We start from the raw sequence: 22,280 nt of genomic DNA, 5'->3' as shown, positions 1-22,280 counted from the left end.
GCCGATAGTGATCTGCGTGATAAAATTAAAAGGGTAAAACTTATTTGTCAGTTGTTGGATAATGTTTTAGTATTGTGTGCATTTCGTTCTACTCCATGTATTAATTGGGGCCCATAAATTTTTTATTTTTTTATTTGAAGGTTAAAGAGTGTAAATCCTTTGAAGATCTGATAGTAGCAACTGAGCCACTTCAGGAATACTTAGCCAATGCTGGCTGCCTGAGGCCGCTACGGAGGCTGGAAGACAAGGATCTGCTTATACATGACATTATCATGTTCCAAGTAATACACAGAGTCCGTGGTCCATTTGAAAGGTATGTATGTATGTATTTATTGTTGTCCAATAAGTAACTCAAACCCATGCTGATTGCCTTGTATTCTGGGAATTTTGTGTGACATTTCTTTATGTGTAGGTACACCATGCCTCCAAAGGTGACAGCATCACATGAAAAATGCAGATTTGGGATATACACTTTTGATGATGTGAATAATCTGAAGTGAAAATTATTGTTTATATATATTCTTATGTTTTAGATTGTACTTCTTGGATCCATTCATTTTTGATGTGATTTGTGATTTTAAAGGTAATTCTGATTATCATTTAGATTTCAGGATGGACTACGGACACTTGAGGTGCTGGACAAAATCCAAGCTCACCCAGAGAGTTTTCGCACCCTTCTATGCTGGTCACCTTCAGTGCTTACAGCTGACCTTCTTGACAGCCTCTTTACCATCCGCCTTTCTCCAGCTGGGAGCAATAAAAGGCATGCTGAAGCAGTTGTCATTAGTTTCTGGAGAGACTACCTAACAGATGCAGAAGGTAAATTTAGCGTTTTAAGCATTGTGTGTTCAATTTATAATGCAGTGCATCTTTTCATTGAATCAGTTAAAAGTAGAAATGCTTGCTGTGTTTTTTTGTCTTTAATGCCATTTTTGACAGTATTGCTTTTCCTTTAGATCAAGACGGAACACAGAAGCTGGGGACAATTCTTGCCTTCGCCACTGGAGCCAACACTGTTCCACCAATTGGCTTCTCTCCCCAACCGTCCATTGAATTTCTTCACCAAGAGCCTGATGCACAAACCATGTCTAAACTACCCATTGCAAACACGTGCATCAATTGTTTAAAGTTACCACTTCATACCTCTTACAAAGACTTTCAGGAGAATATGGACTTTGCATTAGGTAATACACATGGTTTTGGAATAGCTTAATTCCTGGTCAGGTTAGTATGCTAATCTGAGTTTTGCACTCAGTTAAATTAATGAGTGTCAACCATTAAGTAATTCTAAGAGGGGGGGTTTTGAATATCATTGCATTTTCTTTCCCAGAAATCAAACACATGTTCAAAATGTTCCACCTAAAACACCAATTAACACACTTGAGACCAAGCTGAATTTACTTTATGTTGCCATATTTCATATGTCACCCACCTATTATGTGATTGGAGGCTCTGTTTTTGCATTGACCTTTTAACAAATGTTCATTTGCTTCAAGTCTTTTTGCTTGTCAGGGTACCATTCTACAAGTATACAATAGTTATATATACTAACATAATTCAATAATAATTTTTTCATTGCATTAATTTATGTGCATTGTGATTATTTTTGTTTTCTAGCTTTGTACTTGTTTGTTGCTTTTATTCTCTGGTGTTCTTCAATATTGTTTATCTGACATTTCTATTCTATTTGATCAGTGATCCATGTTTGATGTATTTACTGACTGTATTAATGTTAATGTTATCAGTTTGAGTCATCTTGTTCCAAGACAATACATCTGGTGATTGTGATGACCAAAAACCTCAATAAAATGTGGTTGCACAAATTTATTTTTTCTTTTAACAAGGTGTTTTAAAACAAAACATGGTTGTAAAATCTCAACAGACTCACATAATACAACTCAGAAATTCTTTAAAATTGTATACAAACCGTAAACATGCATGTAAAGGTTGATAGTAGCATTCTTGAAATTTAAAGCTGTGACTAAACTTCTAATAATACTGAACTAACAACAGTCTTGGCACTGTATTCTTTTTAAGCTGCACAACCACAATTACAGTAAATGAAATTTCTCCAGAGGCCTTGTTGATATTTTAGGATTGTCTCTCAAGAAAACGAACAAGGTTGCAAAATAAATCTATACCGTTATTGCCATCATCTTCAAATGGATCAAAGGTCTGTTGAAGTGTAACCATCATGGTGTCACTGATGGAAATGTTAATTGATGGAACAACGACATTATTGTTTGTCTCCAGCTCTGGCAGTGGTCTGCATTCATCAATACCAAAGTCATTTTCACATCTCAGAATGGTTAAAACATACCTTCTTAGTTGAGCCTTGGCTAGATGTTGAACAGGCACTATGCAAGGATCTAGAGATTTCAGACCTACCATTTATTAGCTCAAACATCAAAAGACATGAATGCTTTAAAAGTATCAACATCAGCTTTTCTCTGACAGCATGGTGGGAGTTTCTAAAAATAACGGAGTCTTCATTAATCCCATGCAAACGTACACCTATCTGGAATAACCCTGACATATTACAAAACAATAATATGATTAATTTCCCAGAATGGAGTTGTAAAGGAATTAAATACTTAGAACATATATTAGAGGGAACAGAATTTATTCCATTTGACAGACTAGTTGCACAATATGGGATCAAGAAGACAAGATTTTTAGAATATCAACAAATTAAATCCATAGTAAAAAAAAAATTTAACCTCAGTCAAGTTGAATTACAAACACCACTAAGTGCGGCACATTTTCTTACTCTTAAATCCCCCAAATTATTATCTAAAATATACAGAACACTTTCTAAATTAGATGAATCAATATCCCTTCCTATTGCAAAGTGGGAAGCAGATTTATCAGTCAGCTTAGACCAAAACTTCTGGTCTCAGATTTGCTCAAAAACCTTTAAATTAATTAAAAATCCCAGTCTGCAATTAATACAATACAAAATACTACATAGAGTGCACTATACAGGTCATCGGATGTTCAAGATGGGCTTTACATCTTCCAACAACTGCTCACACTGTCAAGGCAATACACCAGACAATTACATCCACGCTCTTTGGTTCTGTCCACCAGTGCAAAAGTTTTGGCGCGAGATATGTGAAGACTTATCAAAGTGTCTGAAATGTAATATTCCAACTTCCCCCTTAGTGTGTTTACTGGGCAGCTTAGATAATGTCACTTCAGAAAAGAATATAGCCCATATGATCTTCACTGCCCTATGCATAGCCAAGAAAACAGTCCTCATGAACTGGAAAAATAAAAATAATCTTAATTCTAACCAATATAGAAATTATCTATTAGATTACATTAGTCTTGACACAGCCTCTGCCACCACATCAGATCAATTGCTCTGGGCTCCTTTTATCAGCTCCATCACCTAGTGGGGGTGGGGGGTCATAGTTTGGTCCCGCCTTCACTGTTGTGATTGGTGTGGGGATAGGGACGGGCTTAGGGCGTCGGGGGGTTCCCCGGAGGCAACTTCCTTGGGGGGCTCAACCCGGGGTAGCGGTCATGTCCGGTTGGGGGCTCTGTTGGCTCTCAGGTGACTGTTTCCTCGCGGCTGCGTGCAGCGGGGCTAGGGGAGGGTCTGTGCTGATGGACGTGGGTTACTGACCTGGTAGCCTGGCTGGCCCTGGGTGGGTCCGGGATGGGCGTGAGGTTCTGGGGGTGCTCCGTCTCTGGGCTGGGGCCCGGGCCGGGCCTTGGGGGCTTGGGTCCTGGTTGGTGTGTTGCCGGGGTTGTGGGCGGGTGGGTGCATGGGGGCCCGGCCCTGGAGCAGGGTGCCGCCGGTGCGTCGAGCCACCTGGGGGGCTCTTCAACTGGTGGGGGAGATGGTCACATCTTGCAGGAGCTCTCCTCTCTTCAGGAACTCTCTCTGCAGGAGGGGGAGATACAGGAGAGGTGGAGGAAGATCTCAACCTGGGCGTTTACTGTCTTATGTAGTCTGGAAGATGAGTGGATGGTGGGGTGGGTGCAGTTTTCTCTGTGGTGGGGTTGGGTGGACTGTCCCGGGCTCTGTGGGGCCGGGGGGCGCTGCTGCACTGGGCCCCGGTCTGGTTGGGCCTGGGCCCCCTTTCCCTGGCGGGTCGCGGAGTATGGGAGTGCCTACTGGGGTCAGCGGGGGAGCTGGCCCCAGGGAGGGGTTACCTGCCCCTCCCTTCCTTCCCTCCCCATCTCCAGCTGCCTCCCTCTTCCCGCTCCACCACAACCACCCACACATGCAGGCCTTGGAGTAGGGGTATGTCACCAGGGTGCGGAGGAGGCTACCCCCCCCCCCCCCCCCCCCGTCCCCTTCTGGCTGCCTCTGCCTCAATTTTATCCCACAACTTAGACATTCACATTATTCACACTCTCATTACACATACATATAGGATCTTGGGGGTGGGAACAATCACGGAGTCCAAATTACCATCAGGGTGTATACCTCACCCCTGGCGTCGTTGCCCACCTCTCAATTTTAAATACACTTAGACATTAAGGGCTATCAGGAGGGACTATGCGCTTACCTGCTGCTCCTTGGCAGGTAGCTCCATGCCCTCCTGGGTTTTAATTGCACCTTAGAACACACATGCATCAACACTACAATGAGCGGGTGGAGGGAGGTTTGGAGTCTTCTCCCACCCCCGTTCTCTGCGGCCTGCTGGAGCGGGAGGGCTAGGAGGAGTTGGCTGTCCGACTGCGGTCTGGGGTGTGGGGCCTCCCTGCTGCTACGGAGTCGGGGTGGTCTGCCTCTCCCCACCGCAGGGAAAAGGGTAACACCACGTGGGTCTGGGTGCAGTTCCCCCCTCCAGGGGCAAGGGTACCTAGACCCGGTTTGTAGAGTACGCTTGGGGAGTGTGATCGTGTGTACAGCGTCTCTTTATGTCTGTCTCCACGTTGGTTGAGTGTGGAGTAAGTGCACATGAGAGCATGAGGGTGGGAATGAATGTTTGTGTCTGTGTGTGCCTGTATGTCTGTGTCTATATGTCAGGTTGGGTATCAGACGCCACCTCTCTGGGGACACCTCAGGCCCTCCAAGGTTTGGAGGCCTATCTCCACCCACCACCACTTCCCCTGCCGGTGGCGGACTCCCTCAGGTGTCGGTGCGTTGGTGGTTCTTTGTGTCTGGGGGTGGGTGTCCAGGTACACACCGGCTCACTCCTTGGCGGCCGCTTATCGGGGCCTGGAGCCTGGGGCTCGCTCGGGCCCCTTCGGAGGTGGGGTGCCCTCGGCCTCTCGGCCTGGGGCTCGGTCACTCAGGCGCAGCTGGGGGCCGGCGGAGCTCACGGGCGCGTCACTGCAACTCCCCCTGGCTTCTGCTCCGCGGCTGCTGAGTGAACCCTCATCTGGGACTCTCCTCAGCTCTTACTGGAACAGTGGCGCGGCTGCCCCTCTGTTGGTCTTCCATGGTCTCTTGTGTTCTGGGGGCCTCTGGATGTCGAGAGTTTGACCTCCTCCATACCCGCTTCACACCCTGGAGGACGGGGCTGTGGCCCCCCCACACTCCCTAGCAGATCGTTACATGGAGAAACCTTTGGAATACAAGCATGCTGATCCACACAGGTGTACACACGGGTGTTCACTGCTCGTAGACCCAAATTACACCTTTCTTGGCCGCTACTTCGAAGCACATCTGTCCTGCGTGCTGCACAACAACATTGAATATTTAGTATTTACTGCTGTTTACACTTAGCTAGATTAATGCGATGGTGTTGTGTTTAGTATGTTGCTTTGTTTTTTTTGCTTGTTTTCTATTTTTCTCTCAACAGGTGATCCAGGAGATTTTTTTTTTCTCCCCCCCTTTCTCACTGTCCCTCTCCCCTTCTGTTTTTCCTTTCCTTCCTCTTTCTTTCTTCCTTTCCTATCCCTCACTCATGTCTGTCCCGTCTGTAACATCTGAAAATAAAATATAATAAATAATAAAAACAAAGATCGACCAAATGGACCAATACGGCAATGCCACGATGATCCATTTGGCAAAGTAAATCCATTGGGTATCCTTGTTGGTCTTCAGACAACAATTCTGATGGCTAAAGAACCAAATGGGACAGGCAAAAAAACAAAAAAAAAACAAAAAAAAAAAACAAAGTCATTTTCACAAATACCATTCATATTTGGGTTATGTATTCCTGCATTGTTGATAATGCCCCTTTGCCACAGCTGAAGAGGGGTTTGCCCTCCTTGTGTTGAAAGTCCATGGTTATTCCACTGGTTCTGAAATTCTGTGGCAGCTCTTTGAATACGTGGCAAATATATATAATGAAGACAAAATAAATGGACCTCATTAAGTGAATCTAATACACCATGCTCCTCCATAAAATTGAAAAGATTAACAAAATGATATGAGGCCACTCGATTTAATTCTGCCCATAATCGCTCAATTCTTTGATTATGCACAGACCTGCCAGTGATAACACTATGCCTGTTCAGTCCTTGCCTGTAAAGCATGAAACGGGCAACACCAGTGTTTTCTAGTCCATGATCACATCTCACGCTGGATGGCATTCCAAAGTTCTGGGCCCTGTTTCAGGAAGCCGGTTTGGAAAACTCAGAGTGAAAAACGACACTCACGGTTGAGTAACCCCGAACTGTCCAACTCGGAATATTCGGTTTCAGAAAGGCTGATAACAATTAGTTCAATCAACGCGGAGTTGCTTTAACCCCAAGTGAAGCGCGCGGACGAGGATACATAAAGCCCTGATAAGCGGAGCACAGATTAAGCGAGTCACCATGGAGACGGAGGGAAAGAAGGCGCGGTCAATGTATTTCACAGCGCTTGAGGCCGAAATTCTGATGGCAGCATATGCCGATAACATGCAAATTCCGCGGAAAAAAGTAACACAGCCACAGCTGCAAAAGAAAGGGAGCATGCATGGCAAAACATAGCCGACAGAGTCAATGCGTGAGTGTTAATTTAAACATTGATCTAGGGATTTCCACCCATTTAACACGTTATTTTATCATATGTTATTTTATTTGTTATTTTATACATTTTATTTTGTGATGTGATGTGAGCGCAGGTGCAACCCAACAGGCCCCAAACGTTCCTGGCAGCAAGTAAAAATGAAATATAAAAATATAGTCCAAACAGGTAAGGTGTAATTGTATTATGAGCCATAGTGCTTGGTCTGTTTGTCCCATGTAAATCAATTGCAGTTAGAGGCTACATTAATTTTCTTTCTGTAAGCACTTATTGAAATTATCTGAGCACATTACAAGTACATATTTGCTTACTCTGTATGCTCAAATGTGGCCCGTTATAGCCAACAGAAAAAAAGCGGAGGCCCAAAAAACAGGTGGGGGTCCTCCACCACCACCACTCACAGAGGCTGAGCAGTTGGCCCTCAGCCAAAACAGTGGGCGCCCTGTGGCCGAAGGCATCTCTGCGGGGACATCCTCTGAGTCAATAACCCCGCAAGACACAAGTGCCTACATAAGGGGTAAATTCAAAATAATACATGATGTGCATACATCCTTTCTTCACAGTCACCTTTGCAGTGCTACTCATTCATTTGATAAACTCTTTACCATAATGGATTATTTTGTACTGAAGTTATTTTCCTACTGATTTTGCCTTCCCTCAGCCTTGGTTGTCTTTGAGAGCATAATGACAATGAAGTGTAAGGTGATTGGTATGTTTGTTAATTGCCATTTGGTCCCTTGTAAGTTATAAGTGACCTGTATAAACCTCATATTCTATCAGTTGATGGTGATGGTGTACTGCATCTGGTGCAGCCTCCTGTTGAGCCAGACCAACATGCAGTTGTGAGTAATACTCCACAGATTATATGAGTTTACAGTAGAACAGCAATGTTGTTTATTTCTTTACTACAGGAAAATAATGAAGAAACATTGACAGCTGTTACAGAGGAGGAAGCAACAGAGACACTTTATGAGGTTTACATCTTTTAATACTTTGTGTACAGGAAATACAGGCGACCAATAAAGCCAGTTGAACAAAAAATCTGTTTATTCTTCTTTCAACATGTTGAGGTGATGGGTCAAAGGAAATGATTGTGACATATGGTGTCTCTGACTGCGCTTCCATCTTGTATGTCCGTGCGAGGGTCAGGATGTTCATGGTTTGGATCACTGCTGATGTTTGGTTCAGAAGGACAGTGTTCTCCTCTAATTGTGGCAATGTTGTGAAGAATCACACATGCCACAATAATGTCACATGCCCTTTCTGGGGTGACCCTGAGTCTTTGCAGGCACTGGAACCGGGCCTTAAGCATTCCGATAGTCATTTCAATTCTGGCTCTTGTCCTGCAATTAGCCAGATTATATCGCTGCTGTGGGCCCGGTTCAGGGTCAGGGTAAGGGGTAAGCAAATAGGGTAAACATGGATACCCCCTATCACCAAGCAAGTAGCCAGTGAACTCTCCTAAGACAGAAGGATACACTTCAGTTCAAATGTCCCTGAAGCAATTGGTCTTTATATATTTTACAGTATTCTCAACTCACCATGTCCAAATTTTGTGCTCAGTGTACATTCACGGAATATTTGTGAGTCATGGACAGAGCCTGGCCACTTGGCTTCCACATTTGTGATAATGTTGGCAGCATCACATATGATCTTCACAGTGCAGAGAACACAAATTAGCATCCATTACTATAATGAAATAATTTGTTAGTTTGAAATGCTACAGGGAACTATGTACCTGTACATTAATGCTGTGGAAAGACTTCCTGTTCACATAGTCTCCTTCATTTACTGAAGGAGCAATGATTGGAATGTGAGTGCCATCTATACAGCCAATCACGCCTGGGAACCCTGAAAATAAATGTAAAATTTAAGTAGTAGTCCAAGTATCACCACATCATAAATTAAGTTTTGGTCATCCTGATACCTGCAATTTTGTGGCATCCCTCTTTGATAAATCTTGTGGGTCTGTGACCGGGGAACACAAACGAGTACAGGAGACGTTTCAGTGCAACTGTAACATTCCTGACTGCCCGACAGACGGTAGCCTTGGAAACGTGCTCAGCGTCACCAATATTATACAGAAAGCTCCCGTTTGCAAAAAACCGAAGTGCAATACAAATAATATGTACAGAACTGAGAGGATGTCCGCGATGTGTCACATGAGCAATATTAGGCCTGAGGATGTTATTCAAATAAATTATAGATTGTGCTGAGAAACGGTAACGTTCGCACAGAAAATCATCAGGAAATGATAAAATGTCCAAACGCGCTCTGATCACTCTCTCCCGGCGGAGAGCTCTGCGGAGAATTTGGGCTTCACGATCTACTGGCTCTTCAAGGAAGTGGCACGCCATGTCCGACACTTCCTACTGTCAGGTTTCCGACAAAGGGGCGGAGACAGTCAGGGTTAGTTGTAGTAAACCTGCTAGGGGGCAGGTTAGCTTCACGGAGTGTGTCGTCATAGTGACTCACTCAGGCTGCAGCTGAACTCGCTTTGTGAAACCGAAAACCCAGAGTTTTCGTTAACTCAGGGTATACTTACTCAGTTTTTCCACTAAACCGGCTTCCTGAAACAGGGCCCTGAACACCAACCATGAACAGTGACAAAACACTTGATGCCCTGTTGTTATCTAAACACGCAAGGTAGATGATGGTTCTACTGAAACCATCCACACAGCCATGGAACACCATCCTCCATCTCACAAGTTTGTGGTTTCCATCTATATGCCTATAGAAAAATGAAATAAGTATAAGTTATGTATGGGGAAACTATGACATGGTCAAGGATATGCACACGTTTGAGTAAATAAAACAATGAGTTATTTTGCTTTAGATAATCCATTTCGCTATAGACTTAGAATCAGGACTGTTTTTCTGTTAGAATTTTCTCACCATAACTGATTGGGGAAAGGAACACTGTACAGTCGTTGACGTATTGCATTGCGTCTTCTGAGGGAACGTCCAAAGGGGTCAATTTCTTGTAGACTTTGTCTTACACGCCACCTTTGGATTCGTAACCCACGTGATCTCAAGCTGCCATGCACATATCGTTCACCTGCATTTGTGGTATTCTGAAGGATTTCCCTAACAACCCTGTTCAGGTTTTCATCGGATAATGTTGCATAAGTCAGTGGCTCAATGCCAAGGTCCTCTCTGTGCCTGTACAGAGTACGGGAGCTAACCCCTAAGCATGTTGCAATGCTTTGCCAGTTCATTCCAAGAGATACTAAATGAGATATTTGCTCTCTTGAAATGCTGTATCGCGGTCGACCTTGAGAGCAAGTCATGAGAGGTGGAGGTAGCAAGACAAGTCTGTTCTCAGATGTAGTTCCTTGTCTGGTTTCATAAGCAGTCAGTAAAAAAATTAGCCATCCATTTTAGGACTGTAATGTATTCACTGCTTCTCTATTTCTTGCATCGTCAACAAATCTTGAGATGGACAAAATTCCAGATAAGGTTTGAATGTGATCACCAAGTTCTCTATGGAGCCTCTGACGAACAAAAGAATCTGTAGCTTCTCTTTGAATTTGTTCCATCCATCCATCCATCCATTCGCTTCCGCTTATCCTTTTTCAGGGTCGCGGGGGGCGCTGGAGCCTATCCCAGCTGTCATAGGGCGAGAGGCAGGGTACACCCTGGACAGGTCGCCAGTCTGTTGCAGGGCCAACACACAAGGACAGACAACCATTCACACTCACATTCACTTGCACATTCACACCTAGTGGCAATGAATTTGTTCCAAACATTCTAATACATTATTTAAAAAAGTTCTAATGTCATTTTCATTACTACTTACTCGACAAATTAACTGCAATACTAGCAAAGAAAGCAGGACAACTTTGAACAGCTTCATTGCTTGGTTCTTCTGGTTTTGGTCTGGGTATGTCAAGTAAGTTCTCCAAGTGTATTACATTTCCTGGTTTAAGAATAACTTCCTGCTTAAAGGATTAACTTCCTGTGTTAGGAAATGCAGATGTGAATGTCAGAGTGTATGTATGCAAGAGTAAAGGATAAACACTGGGATTGTATGTGTATATGAGTATAGGAGTACAAATATATATGTGTTGAAAGGTAAAGGGTATGTATATATATGTATGAATAGAAAGGGCTGCACCTGCAAGGAGAATAAATATATGTCAACATAAAAATATGTAGCATTAAGAAAAATAGAATACATGTGTGTGAAAGGAAGATTAATGGATTTATGTGAGAGTGAATATACATGGATATGAAATAAGAATAAAGGTGTGCGAGATGACAATATATATATGTGAGAGTGAAACTATATGTATGTATGTGAGAGTGACAATACATGTGCATGAAAGAAGAATATATGTATGTGAGAGTGAAAGTATATGTGTGTGAAAGAAGAATATATGTATGTGAGAGTGAAAATATATGTGTGTGAAAGAAGAATATATGTATGTGAGAGTGAAAATATATGTGTGTGAAAGAAGAATATATGTATGTGAGAGTGACAATACATGTGCATGAAAGAAGAATATATGTATGTGAGAGTGAAAGTATATGTGTGTGAAAGAAGAATATATGTATGTGAGAGTGAAAATATATGTGTGTGAAAGAAGAATATATGTATGTGAGAGTGAAAATATATGTGTGTGAAAGAAGAATATATGTATGTGAGAGTGAAAATATATGTGTGTGAAAGAAGAATATATGTATGTGAGAGTGACAATACATGTGCATGAAAGAAGAATATATGTATGTGAGATTGAAGGTATATGTGTGTGAAAGAAGAATATATATATGTGAGAGTGAAAATATATGTGTGTGAAAGAAGAATATATGTATGTGAGAGTCAAAGTATGAATTTTGGCTTGTACGGCCCCTCATACGTACGTATGTGTGTATATATATATATATATATATACATATATATATATACATACGTACGTATGTGTGTATATATATATATATATATATATACATATATATATACATACGTACGTATGTGTGTATATATATATATATATATATACATATATATATACATACGTACGTATGTGTGTATATATATATATATATACGTATGTATGTATGTATGTGTATATATATATATATATATATATATAGGGTGTACCCCGCCTCTCGCCCTATGACAGCTGGGATAGGCTCCAGCGCCCCCCGCGACCCTGAAAAGGATAAGCGGAAGTGAATGGATGGATGGATGGATGTGTGTTTAAATATGTGTGTATATGTATATATATGTATATATATGTATACATATATGTATGTCACATATTGACAGTGGTTCACCGATGCCAATGACATAATTACCCAGCTACATTTCTGAAAGAATGCAAAAGCATTGACTTATATTTTTCTTTCCTACAATAGCCCGACGGGCAGGGAAGAGATAGATTTTGGTAGCCCGACTGAAAAAATCGCTAGCCCCAGGACGTCGGGCTAGCGATATTGCAAGCCCTGTATCTGATTGAGGAATCACTCATCTTTGGAAAAGAGAGTTTATTACAGAGAAATGTCTCTTTCCAAAATAAAAGCTATACTATCCGCTTCTTCTGGGCTATATTCTCAGCAGCATAAGGAGAATCATGTGCTAACAGCTGTCTAAATGGCTGGGCTAAAGTTAGTAGCATGCTTGTTGTTTTTGTCTTTGCACTAGGATGATGTTGGCGTAAATGTGCAGTCATATTCGTTGTGTTCCCACTAGTGCTTTCAGGTTAATCTCGTTGAAATAACCTTAACGCCACAACACGGCAAATCTCCGTTAACGAGCTACCGCCGATCGCCCCGTGCATGGGGCTAGACGGCCAACACGTTAACGAGCTAACTGCGCTAACACACTAGTTCCCACCCATGTAATTGAGCATTGCATGGCACATCCAACATACTGTTTTACTTTACTCCATGACTCGCTTACCTTCAGGGTCATACGTCACATGAAAACCAAAATAATTCCAAACGCCAGATCTGAATGAGGGTGGGGGAGGTCCATGTTGCAAGGAGAGCTTAACTTCTGTCTTGCTAGCTTGCCCTGCGCTCTTCCTTCTGACTATGCTGTCTGTGTTGAGCGCTCAGTGGATCTGAGCTCGACAGTGCAGCCTAGGCGGAGTAGTCGAACGCAGATTCACTGAGCGCTCAACACAGACAGCATCGTCAGAAGGAAAGTTGATAAAATAAATTACAAATGTTGTATTGTTCGATACATATGCGTACCGAACCGAAAGCACTGTATCGAACGGTTCAATATCGATACGAATATCGTTGCACCCCTAATATGTATGTATATATATGTATGTATGTATATGTATGTATGTATATATATGTGTGTGTATATATGTATGTGTGTGTATATATGTGTGTGTATATATGTGTGTGTGTGTGTGTGTGTGTGTGTGTATGTATGTGTGTGTGTATGTGTGAGAAGCCTCCTTTCTCCGTCTTGTCCCTCCACTGGGCTCATGACATCCCAGCTTGTACTCTGCACTGGAGTCTGTCGCTCGATGCCACTGCGGCTCCCCTCGTGTCATCGCCCTGTGAGTAAACAAATAGGGGCCAGAACCATCATCCCAGAAGCTGAATTGGCTAATAGCCATGGCGACCCTCTCCCACCAAGCTAACATTCTTTAATTAAAACAAAGAACAGAAAACCAAGCTTGGTGGAGAGCATGCATGAGCATGTAACTACACAGTTACACCTATATCTGGGACTCCCCACCATTTGACCTTAGAACTGAACTGAAGAAGCTTCTCGGATGAGAGGTGAAACGTCTTCAAGTAACTTAAAGAAGTCCAGACGCTTTTCTTTGCAAGCTCCTTTGACCATTCCTATCAATAAACCTTGGAAACACACAATTAACAGGAGCAATATATCCCCTATTAATCTACCGATTAAAGTAAAATAAATAACTCATCCTAGTTGTCTGTACATACCACTGTTGGATATTTATGTAGATCCATACCGTCAGCCATAAGGAAGACAAATTGTCTTAACCCTTTAAGACCTACCATAGAACCAAGTCCGCCAGAGCTTATATTATATTTTTACATGCTGTGGTGCCATTTCTGGGAGCATTTCAAGTTGCTATACACCAATACAACCATTATAGCCCAAATTTTAATAATATGTATGCATTAAGTGCATAGTAATTACATAAATTGCCAAAAAGTGCAATGAACTACAAAAAAATTGAAAATCAATTTTGTTTTTTAAACATATATTTCTAGTTAGAGAAATTTAAGAGGCTTATCCCTCAAAACTGTAAATACAAAAAAGTTGCACAAAATAGTTTCCCACCACAGGAAATTTATTTTGAGTGTCTTCATAGTTTTATTTTTGAAATACACCAATTTTTTTTTAATACTGCAGGAAAAATGAAAATAAATATTATAGTGCAAGTTTGCAAAAAAACCAGCATATGCATCAAAATAAACTATTTCCAGCAGTGCAATATGAGTCCTAAGCATCCCAGAAATGACACAGAAAGTCATAAAGTCAAACATAACTTTTAAAAACACCCGTATAGGCTCATGAGGCCCTGATGGTAAAATACTTCATTTCCCCGAAAATGACGTCACTTCCGGTTTCGGACAGGTAATGGCGGACATGCGGTAGTTCGTGCTGACGTCTATTCCAACGTAGGAAGTGTTATGAACAGCTGATCGGATCGGCAAAGCCTGTTTCTGGAATATTATGTTTTTGTTGCTGCAAGCGCTTTTTATGCAGTTTTTGCAAAGCTGTATGTGGAAGGAAACTGTGACCGAGGACAAGCTGATGGCATAAGATGGCACAACTCCTCCGGTTTCATATGCAAAAAAAAATATTGCGCTAGCTTATGTGGTTGCAGTGCTACCGCAATTTAAAAGTAGTTGCGCAAAACGGAGCATGCCCGCTCCGACCGGCTTTAAAGGGTTAAATACTAACTGCGGTGGTACTCCCAAGCAATGGACTCCCAATTAGTGCATTATACATCGAGTTGCAGTCAAAAATGCGTCAAAATGCGGTCAAAATGACTCAAGCTGCGGTCAAACTGTGCATCAAGCTGCGGTCAACAGAAAGTTTCCCCTCGTGCTCACCCTACCTTTCTGCTCATCAACATCAGGTGCAGTGAACAGGTGAGTGCAACCACATTTATCATCTAACACACCCATGAGTCACTCTCCACACTCGTGCACCAATACACTATGTGCATTTAAATCAAACCTCTTAATCCAAAAAAGGAAAAACTCATATGGCTCCTACAATAATGATCAGCTTATTTCAAGACAACCTTAATTTTACGCAACCTTAGTTTTTATAACTACTGTTAGTATTATTATTAAACTAATGTTAGCTAGTAACCCATTAATAGCTACTCTGTCAGTGGTGTAAGTTGATAATATGTGGCGTAAGTTACAAATGACACGGTCCTAAATATAACGTTAGGAATAAAAAAGGGTCTTACTCACCTTGCACTCCTATAGAAGTAGATAGAATGTGTTACAAAATAAATATATGTGAAGAGAAAATGTAGAAGGCAAAGGAACTCAGACTCAAGATATCTTAATACATGTGCACACATGGATGACCCCCCCTCATCGCCCAGATCCATCCCGCAGCAACGTGTGCAGGGCAGATATGAGTGAGAGGGAAGACCGCCCAGTGCATCCAGAGCTTTCTTTATTTATCCTTCAAGGAAGTAGGAGTGGCATGTTCAGAATAGTAAAACATTTCCATATTAGGAAAAAGAGACCGTTAGCTTGCCTGTTGACAAAGGAGGTAGTATGTATAGAAATGCAGACATTCCATAAAAGGGAAGAGAGAGAGAGGGGGAGCGCCAGTCTGTCTGTTTAAAACCGGATGTCACCACATTCCTCTAAACATATGGCTTCAATCTCTCTCTCTCTGTGTTGGCTCCAATTCACAAACTCCTCTTCTTTAATGAAGCTACAACTAAGCATAATTCACAAAATTAAAAAATCTCTCAACAATATATATTCTTAGTGCTTATTTTGTCATTACATTGTTTTATGTTTTTTAATAATAATGGCTTGTAAAGCAAGGCCAGTTTTGACTCACAAACTAAGTGCTTAGCCAGAGTGAAAAACAGGAAGTTCAGTGCAGAGACATATTAATAAATACAGGAAACCAGACAGAAAGAGGGACTAGTAACATATAAGGAGTTGTTTGTATCGAGGCTGTGTGTGACGTGTAAAGTACCAAAATAACACCTATATGAGACACATTTTTAGCTTCTAATGTCAGAGATTCTGCAACTGGCTTTGGGCTGTGCAGGGCTCTCTCTTCCGGAAGATGATTGAATAAAGAATTAGAAATGTTTTGACCACTCCCGAGTCGGGTTTTCTCTGTTCTATCATGGGGATCAATGAAATATTGTAGGAAAAGGACTTAGAGTGCTTAGGGGTGAATGCAAACACGCTTACACACATAAATACTAATTAGGCTAATTCTTTTGATTAGATAGCCCAGAACACGATAGTTTGAACTAACTTAGGATAATTTAGAGAACAATTGATGAACATAATAGAGTATTGAGGCGTAGCAGAGAGAGGTGTTTTCGTTTTCTGTCCTTTACAGAAGAAGGAGCAGATTCCAGAACCACAGCAAAACTACGAAGGGGTTGGCGAGAATCCAGGAAGGATCAGACCAAACGGATCGGGCCAAGAGAGGGGGACACGGATGTGACCCAAAAGAAGCACAGAGAAACCTCTCAGAAGAGTAGTTGTTCAGATTGCAAAGAAGATCAAAAACTTGTTACAGAGAGGTTATAATGTGAGCATAAAGTAATGAAGAGTAATGAGAGGGACTTTAGTAATAGTTTGTTGGATTTTTATGTTATGTAAATTCCCCAAAAACAGTGTTAAGGCTATGCGCTACCCGTTAAAGGGGGTGAAGAAACTAGGAGTAAATTTTTAAAAGAGGAAACAGGTTGGTAAATGGTAAATGGCCTGCATTTGTATAGTGCTTTTTCTAGTCCCTAAGGACCCCAAAGCGCTTCACACTACATTCAGTCATTCACCCATTCACACACACATTCACGCACTGGTGATGGCAAGCTACATTGTAGCCACAGCTGCCCTGGGGCGCACTGACAGAGGCGAGGCTGCCGGACACTGGCGCCACCGGGCCCTCCCATTTTTCACGAGCTGAACTCAAAGATCTGAAACATTTTCTACATACACAAAAGACCCATTATTATCAAACATTGCTGACAAATCTGTGTTACTGAGTACTTCTCCTTTGCCGAGATAATCCATCCCACCTCATAGGGATGACATATCAAGGTACTGATTACACAGCATGAATATTGCACAGGTGTGCCTTAAACTGCCCAGAATAAATCTTTGCCTTACTGGGGGGACGGTGAGCAGAAAACCAGTCAGTATGTGGCGTGGCCACCATTTGCCTCATGTAGTGCAACACATCTCCATCGCATAGAGTTGATCAGGTTGTTTGATTGTGGGCTGTGGAATGTTGGCCACTCCTCTTCAATAGCCATGCGAAGCTCCTGAATATTGGCAGGAACTGGAACACGCTGTCGTATACACCCATCCAGAGCATCCCAAACATGCTCAGTGGGTGACATGCCCAGTGAGTATGCTGGCCATGCAACAACTGGGATGTTTTCAGCTACCAGGGATTGGGTACAGATCAATATGGGGCCATGCATTATCATGCTGTAACATGAGGTTATGGTCATAGATGAATGGCACAACAATGGGCCTCAGGATCTCAACACGGTATCTCTGTGCATTCAAAATGCCAGCAATAAAATCCACCTGTGTTCATTGTCCATAACATATGCCTGCCCATACCTGAACCCCACCGCCACCATGGGCCACACGATCCACACGATCCACAACGCTTAAGTCAGCAACCTGCTCCCCCACACAACGGCACACATGCTGTCTGCCATCTGCCCTGAACAGTGAAAACTGGGACTCATCCGTGAACAGAATGCCTCTCTAATGTGCCAGATGCCATCTAATGTCCAACTCAAGTCCGTTACAATGACAAACTGCAGTCACATCCAGACCCCGATGACGATGACGAGCCTGCAGATGAGCTTCCCTGAGACAGTTTCTGACAGTTTGTGCAGAAATTCTTTGGTTATGCAAACTGTTGCTGCAGCTGTCTAGGTGGCTGGTCTCCGATAATCCTGGAGGTGAACATGCTGGACGTGGAGGTCCTGGGCTGGTGTGGTTACATGTGGTGTGTGGTTGTGAATGTACTGCCAAATTTCTGAAACACCTTTGAAGATGGCTTATGGCAGAGAAATGAACATTCATTTCACAGGCAACAGCTCTGGTAGACATTCCGGCAGTCAGCATGCCAATTGCACACTCCCTCAAAAGTTGCAACATCTGTAGCATTGTGCTGTGTGATCAAACTGCACATTTCAGAGTGGCTTTTTATTGTGGTCAGTCTAAGGCACACCTGTGCAATATTTGTGCTGTCTAATCAGCACCTTGACATGCCACACCTTTGAGGTGGGATGGATTATCTTGGCAAAGGAGAAGTTCTCACTAACACAGATTTAGACAGATTTGTCAACTATGTGTGATAGTAATGGGTCTTTTGTGTATGTAGAAAATGTTTAAGATCTTTGAGTTCAGCTCATGAAAAAATGGGAGCAAAAACAAAAGTATTGCGTTTATATGTTTGTTCGGTGTACATAGAGAAAGTTTCTCAAAGCTAAATAAACAGAAAACTACAAAGAAACAGAAAGTAGAAACAGAGAGGTGTGTCTCATTATGGTTGAGATGAAAAACTGAAACTCAACCAAGCAGTTGTTTCACTGTTCAGAGGGAAGAGCATCTAAAACGTAGGAGAGTATGTCTGGGGTGGATCAAATGATTGAAGGTTGGTGCAACTTATTTTAATCTTTGTAAATACTTTAAGATTTATAAATATTGTTGGCTTGTAGATCAAATAATTAACATAGCATCAGAAATTGTAACGTATATAATTTTATTCAGAAATAGAAATCGTAATTAGTATTAAACAAAATTGGTGAAAAAGAAGAATTTATAATGTATTTATCTCATCTGAGAGTTTTTACAAAGCCCCATGTCTGTTTGCTACTCATGGACTGACATGGACTAAAAGTACAGAGGTGGGAAGTAACAAATCAGAATTTTCAGTTAGGCTAACTGTACTTTACTTGAGTATTTATTTTACTGACAACTTTTGACTTTTCCTCCCTATATTTTAAAACAAATATCTACTTTCTACTCCTTACATTTTCAGAACAGGCTTGCTACTTTTAGTTTCACACATTTGAGGGGTGCTATTTCACGTCACCGCCAACCTTTAAACGTCAAACCGATTTGAGCCTAGACAATAATGCATGAAAGGCAGTTCTATTCATGTATTAATCACCAGGAAATGTCAAATAAAAAGAGATGAAAGGAGCAAAATGTGTACCATACTCAGGGTGCCCTCCGTTTGCAAGGTGCGCCTGCTGCTTGCGGCACAGGGAGGAGAGGGCGGGGCGGCGGGGGATTCTCTGGCTGGCTGGAGCAGCATCTAATAACCAACTCGCAAAATAAAACAAAATTAAAACAAACCAACAAACACGAAAACACCAGACATCATGATACAGACTTATAATTTGCACCGATGTTTTTTCAAAATTCCATACGCGAAAAGTAAGCGCGAGAGCCCTCGGTGCGCCTGCTTGCTGCTGAAGTCAAAGTAAACTTTATTGTCATCTCCGCTACAGTCCAATATATAGAGACACGAGACGATGAGGCTCCAGTTACAACAGTGCAAGTAAACAAACAATAAATATAAGAAGAGTAAGAAAATAGATATACACTTTAGGACTCGGGGTAAAGGGATCAATAACAATTTAAAATTTATAATTTACAGTTTGATGATTTAAAGTCTCACACACAACCCGTTGAAAGGGGAGGGGCCTGCTTCTTCCAAATAGAGCAGATTTCATTCATAATGTTGTAAATCCAAGCCCATTATGTATTCATGATTTGAACCCTGGGTTGTGCAAAATCCCAGAAATACACCCTAGACAAAGCGAATCTGTGAACTAAGCTGTAGGTCTATTAGGTTACGTTGTGGTGATCCTCGGGTTGGGGGGTGGGTGTTCATAATGGAGTGCAAAATTAAAACCAAGATGGACAAGAAAACGTTCAAAGCCATCAGGTGCTCAGTTTAGGAAAAAGAGAAAAGAAGAGGAGGAGAAATGAGCAAAAAATACAGGTAAGCAGATGTGTCATTGGATAATGGCAGGTCATCCTGAAACAATCAGAATCAGAATGCTTCATTAATCCCTAAGGAAATTATGTGGGTTACAGTTGCTCCAAGAAGAAATGGTAAAAATAGTAACAGTAACTGACTAAACTCCAAACAATACCTTATGTTACAGATTTTACACATTTAAGAAATAGCACTAATATATACAGATCACTCAATTATAAATATCAAGGATTAACAGAGGTGATTATAAATAAATATCAAGAAAATTGATGAGAATATTCCAGAGTAGAAAAGAGCATGTGTTCAGCACAAGATTAATTAGTCATTGTCAATTCTTGATTTGTCCTGTTCTCATAGTATGGCGAATTATGATGGCTGTTTGGTAGCTGTTTGCATACTCTCTCTCTCTTCATGTATGTGTGCTTCTCTGGTGAAATTCAGTATGGTTCCAACAAGTTTTATGTTAATGTACAATCCATAATATGGTTTATGTATGTGTGTTTGTGTGTGTGTGTGTGTGGGGGGGGGGGGGGGGCAGAGGGAGTGTTCGCCCAGGGCACCAAAAAACAGGCTAGGACCGCCACTGCTGAAACACATTGAATGGGTTACTTCAACATCACTTGGTGAAATGTCACTTTGATGCACCAACAGAAAACATATAGCTCAGTGCCTTTGCATTTCAAAGACACTGGACCACCTGAAGGACACATGAACTCATTGAGCGATCCACAGCCTAGACGTGTACAGAAATCTCCAGTAATTGTACATTTAAACATGTTCAGTTGCTTCATTCAACAACCTTGAAACCTTATTCAACTTTAGATGAATAACTCCAACAACATAGCATTTCTTTCAGACTGAATGCACCTGCTGTGGAGAGTGGTACCACACAGTGTGCGTTGACTTTCCTTGTGCAGAGAGCAATTACAGATGTTATGCATTTTAAATTAAACAAACAAACAAAAAATATATCCTTGTTGTCTTTGCTTAATGTTAGTCAATTTTTGTTTGACAATCCATGTTGCTGGCATTGCATCTTTGAACATGATGTTTTTGGGTCGATTTTAATGCACCAGGTGTAAGTGCAGCAAGTCAGCCTCTACTCAATGTGGTGATAGAGCCAGATGCAGATGGTTGTAGGCCAGGGGTAGGCAACTCCAGACAACTCTTGTACACAAAGAAATTAACTGGAGTGTTCAATGGAAATTATTGTCTTTTTCCCATTCTGAATCATTACAACTGATTTTAGGGTCCCCTCACCTGCTGAGACCCACTTTAACTTTAGCTAATTTTCCTATTTAAAGGCAAAGTCACTCTGTACAATGGAGGCAACAGAAAATAGAGCTATTATTTTCCTTCTCTTTCTCAATTGAAACTGAAGGGATTTTTTTATTCACATCTACTAATATTAATTTATTAATGCATTAATATAGCACAAGGTTCAGTAAGTTTTGCACAAATATAGTTGGTAGAAACATCTTTCAAAGAGCTACTTTTTACTTTCTTCCTTTGAGTACATTTCAGAGCCTGTACTTTTTCACTTTTACTTAAGTAAAGACGTTGAATCCGTACTTCAACTTTTAATGGAAAATTTTTCAACTCGAGTATCTGTACTGACACCTAAGTACAGAATGTCTGTACTTTTGCCACCTTTGGTGAGCAACATTTCCATGTATGATTGTGGGAGGATGCTAAAAAGAGCAACTGAAATGAAATTTCTTGGTAACAGGTACAGTACAAATCATTTAAATGTACTGTACAAAATTCTTGAGTCACACCAATTTTTTGTATTTTGCTTCCAAGGAGTTGGACTTTCTTGTAATTTTTTTCAAAGTGGTCTTAAGCAATTCTTCAGGATTTCTAAGTAAATTTGAGGAAAAAGGACACGTGGATGACAAAAGAAGTGGTAGGCCTAAAATAAAATCTACCTACAGCAGTATCTAAAAGTAGAAACAAATCTGGCAAAGACCTGACACAGGACCTCAATGATGCAGAGTGCCCTTCAGTTAATACATAATGTTTGCTGAAGCCTCATCAGAAATGGTCTCAGTTGAAGGGTGGCAGTGAAGAAGCCATTCTTAACAAAAGGAAAAGGTTCGATAATTTCCTCTGAGATTAATAAAGCACAAATTGAGAGAAATAACACAAAAACTGGAC

General features: G+C 41.5%; 2 protein-coding genes and 1 pseudogene across 2 annotated transcripts; 2 read left to right on the top strand and 1 right to left on the bottom strand.

The window, feature by feature from the left end:
* Positions 1 to 131: 131 nt before the first annotated feature.
* On the top strand, positions 132 to 1,292 carry LOC146695137 (G2/M phase-specific E3 ubiquitin-protein ligase-like; the record flags this gene model as incomplete). The annotated part of the gene is made up of 3 exons (XM_085478530.1): positions 132 to 313; positions 605 to 819; positions 957 to 1,292. Coding segments are annotated over 3 exons (654 nt in total), but the record flags the coding sequence as incomplete, so codon positions are not given.
* Positions 1,293 to 1,345: 53 nt separating this feature from the next.
* Positions 1,346 to 10,137, bottom strand: LOC146695136 (uncharacterized). The gene is made up of 4 exons (XM_085478529.1): positions 9,815 to 10,137; positions 9,522 to 9,650; positions 6,102 to 6,517; positions 1,346 to 1,359 (listed from the first exon to the last, which is right to left on the bottom strand). Exons 1-4 carry the CDS (start codon positions 10,135 to 10,137, stop codon positions 1,346 to 1,348), a joined length of 882 nt encoding a protein of 293 aa, XP_085334655.1.
* Positions 10,138 to 17,175: 7,038 nt separating this feature from the next.
* On the top strand, positions 17,176 to 18,043 carry LOC146695135 (uncharacterized; annotated as a pseudogene).
* Positions 18,044 to 22,280: the final 4,237 nt, after the last annotated feature.

The sequence above is a fragment of the Copadichromis virginalis genome, linkage group LG13 (assembly GCF_057382275.1).
Source record: "Copadichromis virginalis isolate Kocher_CV1m ecotype Utaka linkage group LG13, C_Virginalis_male_GT1.1, whole genome shotgun sequence".
In the NCBI taxonomy this organism is placed as follows: domain Eukaryota; kingdom Metazoa; phylum Chordata; class Actinopteri; order Cichliformes; family Cichlidae; genus Copadichromis; species Copadichromis virginalis.
This window is presented reverse-complemented; position numbering and strand designations above follow the sequence as displayed.

Excerpts from the sequence above, each read along its gene's own strand:
- LOC146695136 (XM_085478529.1), bottom strand. The coding sequence starts at position 10,137 with ATGAACTGGCAAAGCATTGCAACATGCTTAGGGGTTAGCTCCCGTACT. Across the intron at positions 9,651-9,814 it reads CCTTTCCCCAATCAGTTATG|GCATATAGATGGAAACCACA; the intron begins GTGAGAAAATTC and ends ATTTTTCTATAG. Across the intron at positions 6,518-9,521 it reads GCATCAAGTGTTTTGTCACT|GGCCCAGAACTTTGGAATGC; the intron begins GTTCATGGTTGG and ends TTCCTGAAACAG.